General features: G+C 44.8%; 1 protein-coding gene across 2 annotated transcripts in view; it reads left to right on the top strand.

The window, feature by feature from the left end:
• Positions 1-10,590, top strand: part of ZC3HAV1 (zinc finger CCCH-type containing, antiviral 1) — a 69,597-nt gene that overhangs the window by 13,226 nt on the left and 45,781 nt on the right. For both annotated transcript variants that reach the window (XM_023190070.3, XM_023190071.3), the window contains exon 2: positions 9,032-9,167. In XM_023190070.3, the coding sequence (XP_023045838.1) occupies positions 9,032-9,167 (136 nt within the window). The remainder of the gene's footprint in view (positions 1-9,031; positions 9,168-10,590) is intronic.

Raw genomic sequence — 10,590 nt, 5'->3', positions numbered from 1 at the left:
TGTCTAGGTGATGCTGATGCATGCTAAAAGATTGAGAATCACCCTGGGATGTCTGGGATGGGGCCTGAGAATTTGCATTTCTGACAACCTCCCAAGTGATGCTGATGATGCTGGCCTAGGGACCAAACTTTCAGCATCGCTAGCTTAGCAAACCCCAAGGGGCCACAGGAGACTTTCACACTATTTCCTGGCTGAAGTCCACTAGCCAATATTAGGCACCTGGAGCTGGGACAGAGTGATCAGAAGAAAGTCGGAAGGAAGGTTCTGCCACCTGAAACCTACACATGACCCCCTTCACGCTCTGATCGTGGCCTATGCTGCTGAGCTTGTCTGTACAACATTAATTTTCACTCACGTCCGTGTGAAGAGACCACCAAACAGGCTTTGTGTGAGCAACAAGGCTGTTTATTTCACCTGGGTGCAGACGGGCTGAGTCTGAAAAGAGAGTCAGCAAAGGGAGATAGGGGTGTGGTTGTTTTATAGGATTTGGGTAGGTAGTGGAAAATTACAGTTCTCTGGGCAGGGGCGGGGGACACAAGGTGCTCAGTAGGGGAGCTTTTGAGCTAGGATGAACCAGGAGAAGGAATTTCACAAGCTAATGTCATCAGTTAAGGCAGGAACAGGCCATTTTCACTTCTTTTGTGATTCTTCAGTTACTTCAGGCCATCTGGATGTGTACGTGCAGGTCACAGGGGTTATGATGGCTTAGCTTGGGCTCAGAGGCCTGACACTAATCACAACAAATAGTGCCTATCACATACTGTGTTCCTACCACACCCTTTATGTGATTTATGTCCACGATCTCTGCTTGCACCCTGCTTAAATAATAGTGTGGGAACAGTGGCTTAAATCATTCTGGATGCCGATTTAAATTTTTTTGGTTTGAGAAGGTTTCAGATCTGTGTTCATTTTTCCAGCTTAGGTTTTTGCTTGTGTTTTGGGATACCTGTTCATTACTGGATCTTCCTCTTATCTCAGTCACCTTTGATTTCTCATTTTATCAGGCATCGGTTTCCCAAAGTAGGATTATCGTGACTACTAAATTAAATCACAGAGGTAAAGTTCCTGTCACTTAGTAAATGCGTAATAAATGTTAATTTCTGTGCTTAACCCAGATAGAAGGGAAGTGTAAACTGCCCCACCTTCGTGGCTGATTGTTGTACCTGAGCGAGTTAGAGAGAAACGCCACACTTTGAGACGAATTTAAGAGTCCTTTATTAGCCGGTGACCGAGAGACGGCTAACGCTCGAAACTCTCTCGGCCCTGAGGAAAGGGCTTGATTTTCCTTTATACTTTAGTTTAGAGAGGGGAGGGGAAGCTTAATTACAGCAATTCTACAGAAGTAAACACATGCAAAAAAATTAAAAAGACAAATGGTTACAGAGAAACAAACAGTTCCAGGTGCAGGGGCTCTACATCTATCATAAGGCGATAGATATGGGGGCTCTGCCGCACACAAATTCAGGGCTTTACGGTGTTACCTCATGAGCAAAATCCTGGAAACTTCAGACATTGCTTGCTTCAGTACCTTATCAGTGAATTGGACTCTTTGATATGTTGAGAGTCAGCTTACACAAGGGAACTCCGGGGGGGGGGGGGGGGGGGGGTGGATAAGGAGTCCTTGATGTCTTGTAAATGAAGGAGCCAAATGGAGTTTGTCCGGTTTTGTCAGCTAAGGGAGAGCCTATTCATGTGGAAACAAGGGTAGGTGATTAAGGGAGAGTCTAAAAACAAGGTTAGGTGTTACATGATCAATATCCTGAAATTAGGGCAAAGAAAAAGCCCCTAAGAAGCCGCTGGGGAGAAGTCTAGGGAATGTGGGAAAACGAAGCAGAGTTTGCCAGGGAAGGGGCTGCAGGTCAGACCCAGTCGAGACAGAGATGTTGCAGGTCGAGACTGGGTTCAGGGTGAGAATCATAGAATCTAGAGGAATAAGAAGCTTGCCTGGGAATGGAGGTGAAAAATGAAAAAGAAAACCAGGCCCCCAGGTGGGCAGCGCCAGGGACCCCAGCCAGTGCAGCATGGGCTAGCTTTGACTTTTCTTTCAGACATGAGCACCTTGGGTAGCTTTGGAAAAGCCTGGACACTTGGGGTTTCAGGCAGAGGGCTCCCCATTAGGCTACCTGGCTTCCTTTAGTTATTTAGAGGAAGTGCTGACTTCAGGGACCTTGGAAGTGCCACACTTCTCATCTAGCACAGGACAGGAAAAATTCTGCATCTCACCGTGATCTGCACAGGTGCCCTAGGCTTGGCTCTAAGTTCAGGACGTCTGGGCTGGAGCTAAAGGGGAAGCAAAGATTCTTAATTCCTTCTGACTAACAAGTTGCTAAATACATCAGAGCCAGAGGGCAGAACCTGTCTAGTGGTGGGAAGTTTCAGTGAGGTCATTTTCAGCTCAAAATCAAGAAGAATATTAGGGTGGCATGGTGTCTCACGTCTGTATCCCAGCACCTAGGCCTAGGTGAGAGGATTGCTTGAACCCAGGAGTTCAAGGCTGCAGTGAGACATGATTGTGCCACTGCACTCCAGCCTGAACAACAGAATAAGATCCTGTCTCAAAAAAAAGAAAAGAAAAAGAAAACATTAATGGTAATGGCTAATGGCCATTAGCACAATGAGGTAAGATCCTTGTAAGATAAAGAGGCTCACGCTCATCTGGTCAATCCACCATAGAGAGGATTTCTGCTTTGAGGTGGAGGCTGGAGGGGATTACCTTTCTTTTTTTTTTTTTTTTTTTTTTTTGAGACAGAGACAGAGTCTCCCTCTCTCGCCCAGGCTGGAGTGCAGTGGTGCGATCTGGGCTCACTGCAAGCTCCGCCTCCCGGGTTCACACCATTCTCCTGCCTCAGCCTCCGGAGTAGCTGGGACTACAGCTATTTTTAGTAGAGATGGGGTTTCACCTTGTTAGCCTGGACGGTCTAGATCTCCTGACCTCGTGGTCCGCTCACCTAGACCTCCCAAAGTGCTGGGATTACAGGCGTAAGCCACCGCGCCTGGCTGGCTGGAGGGGATTATCTTTCAAAGGCCCTTCTTGCTGTAGGAGTCCTTCCTCCGGGGTTGATCAAGTGGAGTCTTAGCCCAGCCGCTGAGGGTTCTGGGTAGGGGCTGGCGGGGACTGGTTATCTGAAACCACAGTGCAGGACCAAAAAGCAGAGGTCGACCTTATCAAGGAGTGCCAGGAAGCCAGGGTCACCGGGTGGAGAAAGCAAGGAGAGGGCCTGCCTGGGAGAATGGCAAGGATAGAGGCTGTCGCTAGAGCCTGAGTGACTGGCCTTGACTTCTCCAGGCGGAAGGTACATGGAGGGTTGGCCGGGTTTCAAGGGCTCCGCTCCTGGTTGACAGAGTCCTTGGTTCTCTATTTTTTTCATATGAGGTTACACTGTAAGATCTGAAGGCAATCTGGAGAATTGCAGACACGATTTACACACAAACAATAGCGTTGAATAAGTGAATTTTAAAGATTAATTCTTAGAGAATAATTTTTACCTAGATGTTTACATTTTCAAAAAATCATCAATTTCAATAAAATCATTTTGCATTTCTATTTACCGGTGACAATTAAAAAATAATAGTGCAACAGATAATATTCAATATTTTGGAAATGAAGGAGAACTATTAAAAGAAAAATTTAAATTCACAATAGGAAAAAACAGAATAAATGGAGGGATATTTTCTGTTCCAGAATCAGAAGATTTAATGAAGTTAACATGCTATACTTAATATCCAATCTAACTTATGGAGTTAATAGAAATTACATTCCCAATGTACTGTTTTATGGAAATTGAGATAATTTATTCCCTAATAAAAGTTTTATAATGAAAATAATAGGCTGGGTGTGGTGACTCACATCTGTAATCCAAGTGCTTTGGGAGGCCAAGGACGGAGGATCAAAGAAAAGAAAAGTTAAGCACACTGAAGAGTTTTTTGAAAAGGTGTAAGCCAATGATATGAAAAATTACTGTTAATATTTAAAGTATATTTAAAATGTTAACAAAGGGCCAGGCGTGGTGGCTCATACCTGTAATCCCAGCACTTTAGGAGGCTGAAGCAGATGGATCACCTGAGGTTAGGAGTTTGAGACCAGCCTGGTCAACATGGTGAAACCCTGTCTCTACTAAAAATACAAAAATTAGCCGGGTGTGGTGGTGGGGCCTGTAATCCCAGCTACTCGGGAGACTGAGGCAGGAGAATTGCTTGAACCCGGGAGGCGGAGGTTACAGTGAGCTGACATGCTGACATCTTGCCATTACACTCCAGCCCCAGCAACGAGAGCAAAATTACATCCAAAAAAAAAAAAAAAAGTTAACAAAGGACATTTAAATTTTATGATATTGATATGCTATGGGCAGGGTATGGTAGCTCACGCCTGTAATCCCGGCACTTTGGGAGGCCTAGGCAAGTGGATCACTTGAGGTTGGGAGTTCCAGACTGGCCAACATGGTGAGACGCCCCTCTCTACTAAAAATACAAAAATTAGCCAGGGGTGGTGGCGCATGCCTATAATCCCAGTTACTCAGGAGGCCAAGACATGAGCATTGCTTGAACCCAGGAAGTGGAGGTTGCAGTGAGCCAAGAGAACGTCACTGCATCTCAGCCTGGGCACAGAGAGAGACCCTGTATCAAAAAAAAAAAAAAAATTAATATGATATTATATGATAAATTGTATGATGTAGGATTCAAAGCAGAACAGTAGATTGATTAAAAACACAATAGGGATTACAATTGTTCTTTGTAAATTTTTTATTTCTTTTCTTTTTTTTGAGACGGAGTCTCGCTCTGTCGCCCAAACTGGAGTGCAGTGGATGAATCTCAGCTTACTGCAAGCTCTGCCTTTCGAGTTCATGACATTCTCCTGCCTCAGCCTCCCGAGTAGCTGGGACTACAGGTGCCCACCACCTTGCCCGGCTAGTTTTTTGTATTTTTTAGCAGAGACAGGGTTTCACCAGGTTAGCCAGGATGGTCTCGATCTCCTGACCTTGTGATCCGCCCGTCTCAGCCTCCCAAAGTGCTGGGATTACAGGCTTGAGCCACTGTGCCCGGCCAATTTTTAATTTTTTTAAATTATTTATTTATTTTTTTAGAGACTGAGTCTTGTTCTGTCACCCAGGCTGGAGTGCAGTGGCACAGTCATAGCTCACTGCAGCCTCAAACTCCCAGTCTCAGTGACCCTCCCGCCTCAGCCTCCCATGTAGCTAGAACTACAGGTGGTATTCACCATCATGCTATGCTAACTTTTAAAATTTTTTACAGAGGCATGGGTCTTACTGTTTTGCTCTGACTGGTCTCAAACTCCTGACCTTAAGTGGTCTTCCTGCCTTGGCCTCCCAAAGTGATGGGATTACACACATGAGCCACTATGCACAGCCCCAGTAGTTCTAAACTTGATAAAAGGTTAATTAAAAAAAAGTCTAGGATAACAAAATAATAAGAAAGGAATCATATTTAATAGACATAATTGAGAAAAGTTGATATAAAACACTTATGTCCTCTGATGTCACTTATTATAATAGTCTCCAGATATTTTTATTTCATTTTTTTTTTTTTTTTTTGTATTTTATTTTTTCTGAGACGGAGTCTCGCTCTGTCACCCAGGCTGGGTGCAGTGGCATGATCTCGGCTCACTGCGAGCTCAGCCTCCCAGGTTCACGCCATTCTCCTGCCTCAGCCTCCCGAGTAGCTGGGATTACAGGCCCCCGCTACCATGCCCGTCTAATTTTTTGTATTTTTAGTAGAGATGGGGCTTCACTGTGTTAGCCAGGATGGTCTGGATCTGCTGACCTCATGATCCGCCCACCTCGGCCTCCTAAAGTGCTGGGATTACAGGCGTGAGCCATCGCGCCCAGCCTAATAATCTCCAGATGTTTTAAAGAATTAACATTGAAAGTATCTCTTTAAAAAGTTAAACTAATTAGTATAGATGTAATAGTTATCCAGCTGTGGTGGGTGAATTAATTTTGCTAGTATTAAAGCAGTAGGCTAGGGCTGGGTGCAGTGGCTCATGCCTGCAATCCGAACATTTTGGGAGGCTGAGGCAAGCGGATCACTTGAGGTCAGGAGTTTGAGACCAGCCTGGCCAACATGGTGAAACCTCTTCTCTACAAAAATACAAAAATTAGCCGGGCACAGTGGCAGGCAGCTGTAATCCCAGCTACTTGGGAGGCTGAGACACAAGAATTGCTAGATCCTGGGAGGTGGAGGTTGCAGTGAGGGCAGATCTTGCCACTGCACTCCCCTAGGTGACATCCCCTGGGAGACAGAGCAAGACTCAGTCTCAAAAAAAATAAATGAATAAAATAAAGCAGTAGCGTAAATTATAAATGGCAAATTGGAAGGACCTGATTATATAAGAATTCAGGGCTGGGCGCGGTGGCTCAAGCCTGTAATCCCAGCACTTTGGGAGGCCGAGACGGGCGGATCACGAGGTCAGGAGATCGAGACCATCCTGGCTAACACAGTGAAACCCCGTCTCTACTAAAAAATACAAAAAACTAGCCGGGCAAGGTCGCCGGCGCCTGTAGTCCCAGCTACTCGGGAGGCTGAGGCAGGAGAATGGTGTAAACTTGGGAGGCAGAGCTTGCAGTGAGCTGATCCGGCCACTGCACTCCAGCCTGGGTGACAGAGCAAGACTCTGTCTCAAAAAAAAAAAGAATTCAGCAATAATAATCTTAACTCTTGATAAAAAGGAAGAAATGCAAAACTATTTGAAATAAAGCTGGCAAAAATTAATATTAAAAAATATAAAGAATAATTACACATCTGTAGGTCAGTCAGTATTCGTTCTCTACTAAACAGTTAAGGATACGAGCAAATAGTATAAATAAGAGGAAACACAAGCACGAAGCCAACATTTGGGAACATTTTGGTCTTACTAATAATGAAAGTGTGAATTAATAAAAGTATAAGTCTTTCAGGCCAGGCGCAGTGGCTCATGCCTGTAATCCCAGCACTTTGGGAGGCCAAGGCGGTGGATTGATTACCCGAGGTCAGAAGTTCAAGACCAGACTGACCAACATGGTGAAATCACATCTCTACTAAAACTACAAAATTAGCTGGGCATGGTGGCGCATGCATGCCTGTAATCCCAGCTGCTTGGGAGGCTGAGGCAGGAGAATCACTTGAACCCGGGAGGCGGAGGTTGCAGTGAGCTGAGATCGTGCCATTGCACTCTAGCCTGGGCGACAAGAGTGAGACTCTGTCTCAAAAAAAAAAAAAAAGTGGAATGAGGCTTGGCATGCCTGTAGTCCCAGCACATTGGGAGGCTGAGGTGGTTGGATCACTTGAACCCAGGAGTTTGAGACCAGACCTGGGCAACATGGCAAAACCCTGTCTCCACAAAAAATTTAAAAATTAGCTGGGTGTGGTGGCTCATGCCATAGTCCTAGCTACTTTGGAGGCTGAGGTGGGAGGATCACCTGAGCTTGGGGAGGTTAAGGCTACAGTGAGCCTGATCACACCACTGCTCCCCAACCTGGGGGGAGAGAGTGAGACCTTGTCTCCTCAAAAAGAAAAACATGTGGAATGAGTTTGTTATATGGACATTGATAACTGTCAAATTATGTTTGCCTAATAAGAGCAAAAGTGCTACTAGTGTTTCTCAGTGATCTCAATAAGTGCTTCTCAGACTTTAATGTGATTAAACCAAGCGCTCCATCATGCTTCCATCTGTAGCTTCCATATAGGAAAGTTTATATTATACAACAATTCCATGATCATGGAAAGTTCTACTGGACATTGTTGAACTAAATCATTAAAGTCTCAAAGTGAAGGGGATGTTACATCTTTTTCTGTAGAGTTGTTTGAAACATACAATTAAGAACTTGTAGGCCGGGCGCGGTGGCTCAAGCCTGTAATCCCAGCACTTTGGGAGGCCGAGACGGGCGAATCACAAGGTCAGGAGATTGAGACCATCCCGGCTAACCTGGTGAAACCCCGTCTCTACTAAAAAAATACAAAAAACTAGCCGGGCGAGGTGGCGGGCGCCTGTAGTCCCAGCTACTCGGGAGGCTGAAGAATGGTGTAAACCTGGGAGGCAGAGTTTGCAGTGAGCTGAGATCCGGCCACTGTACTCCAGCCTGGGCGACAGAGCGAGACTCCGTCTCAAAAAAAAAAAAAAAAAAAAAAAAAAAGAACTTGTTCCATTCCTTTGTAGTCACAAATAAGGTATGTACATTGGTATATAAGACATACAAGAGATACAGCAATGAGCAATGTTATATAATGAAAAGATTAAATAAATGGAATTCTTTTGTCCCATTGATTTTTACTGCAGTCCTGGATGTGTTTTCATAATTTGTTCTCTCTTTCTTGATAGGCAATCATTTTTAATAGATCTGTTTTAGTTTCTTTGCCAATCTTTTCCTCTTTTGACCTTTCTGAGCTATACACAAATTATAACTTAATGTATACTAGAGGAAATGCTGTTTAAAGAAGTATTGCAATAATTTAAATTCAAATATATTATGTATTTGAAGAAGATACACCATACTCCCATCTACCTGTTTCATGAATTTATTTTACTAAAGTGTATTTTTGGTCGGGCGCAGTGGCTCATACCTGTAATCCCAGCACTTTGGGAGGCTGAGGTGGGCAGATCACCTGAGGTCAGGGGTTCGAGACCAGCCTGGCCAACATGGTGAAACCCTATCTCTACTAAAAATACAAAAAATTAGCCGGGTGCAGTGGTGCGTGCCTGTGGTTCTAGCTACTCGGGAGGCTGAGTCAGGAGATTCGCTTGAACCCAGGAGGTGGAGATTCCAGTGAGCCGAGCTTGCATCACTGCACTCCAGCCTGGGCAACAAGTGCGAAACTTTGTCTCAATAAACAACAACAACAAAAAATAGTAAAAAAAAAAAGAAATAATGAAGTGTATTCTTTAAGCAGAACCAACCTGTTTCTGTTATCAAAGGATATGGGCATGGGTCCTTTGCTGACTGAAAGTTTTATGGCTGATTTCTGTTTCTTTGCATCTGTGGAGTAGAAATACTGACCATTGTCGTGTAGAAATACTGACCATTGTCGTGTTTTCTTCCAGGAATTTATGCAAATATTCTCATGAGGTGCTCTCAGAAGAGAACTTCAGAGTCCTGAAAAACCACGAACTCTCTGGACTTAACAAAGAGGAATTAGCAGTGCTCCTCCTCCAAAGTGATCCTTTTTTTATGCCTGAGGTAAGTTGTGATTCCTCAGTTTAAGGAGGGAGAATATTGCTGGCAGTATTGTGTCACAGATATTTTGGAGTAGGAGCAGAGAAAATTCAAAATTAACACCAGGGTTCTGCAGGTGGCAGTCGAGGCTGTTGCTGAGTGACCTAAGAGATCCCAGAAATTTCTCTCCTATTTGAGGTTTTAAAAGAATGTGAGTCTGGAATACCTCTTCCACTGGGCTGCAAGGGAACCATGTGTGAGTAAGTATGAACTGAAGATCTGATAGTAGTCAGACTACTTGATGCTTTAAATCAAGGTGGCTTCTTGGAGGAGATGGACTTCGGAGTGAGGTTGGGAAGATGGCAGGGAAGATGAGAGTAGGCTAAGCTTTTGTAACAGATATCCCCTCAAAATGCAGTGATTCAAATAAAATGTAATTTAGTTTCTCTATCACTTGATAATCTAGGTCAGGAGTTAGCAATCTATAACCCAGAGGCCAAAGCTGGCCTGCCACCTTTTTTTTTTTTTTTTTTGAGACAGAGTCTCGTTCTGTCACCCAGGCTGGAGTGCAGTGGCGTGATCTTAGCTCACTGCAACCTCTGCCTCCCAGGTTTAAGCAATTCTCCTGCCTCAACCTCCCAAGTAGCAGGGATTACAGGGGCCCACCACCATGCCCGGCTAATTTTTGTATTTTAGTAGAGATGGGGTTTCACCACGTTGGCCTCAAACTCCTGCCCTCAAGTGATCTGCACACCTTGGCCTCGCAAAGTTCTGGGATTACAGGTGTGAGCCACTGCACCCGGCCTGTTTTTATAAACAAAGTTTATTGGAACACAACCATACCTATTCATTTATGACTGCTTTCACCCTGCAAGCGTGAGTTGAGTAGTTACAGCAGAAACAGAATGGCCTACAAAACCTATAATATTTACTATCTGATCCTGTATGGAAAAGGTTTGCCAACTCTTGATTTTTCCTGGATGTGGATGGGGGGTAGCCTGAGTTGTCGGGCAGCTAGACTTGATGATGTCATCAAGGGACTCAGGTCAGTAGGTCAGCTCTGTTATCTTCAAAATGTGGCTTCCATCTCTGTGTACAGTGAGTCTGTACTCACTGTCACCATTTTCTAGCCAGTGGAAATGTAGAGAGGAAGGAAATGGAAGGCAAGCAGTTTCCTTTTTTAAAAGATGTGACATGAAGGCCGGGCGTGGTGGCTCAAGCCTGCAATCCCAGCACTTTGGGAGGCCGAGACGGGTGGATCACGAGGTCAGGAGATCGAGACCATCCTGGCTAACATGGTGAAACCCCGTCTCTACTAAAAAATACAAAAAACTAGCCGGGCGAGGTGGCGGGCACCTGTAGTCCCAGCTACTCGGGAGGCTGAGGCAGGAGAATGGCGTGAACCCAGGAGGCAGAGTTTGCAGTGAGCTGAGATCTGGCCACTGCA

This window comes from Piliocolobus tephrosceles, chromosome 8 (assembly GCF_002776525.5).
Source record: "Piliocolobus tephrosceles isolate RC106 chromosome 8, ASM277652v3, whole genome shotgun sequence".
NCBI classification, from domain to species: Eukaryota; Metazoa; Chordata; class Mammalia; order Primates; family Cercopithecidae; genus Piliocolobus; species Piliocolobus tephrosceles.
This window is presented reverse-complemented; position numbering and strand designations above follow the sequence as displayed.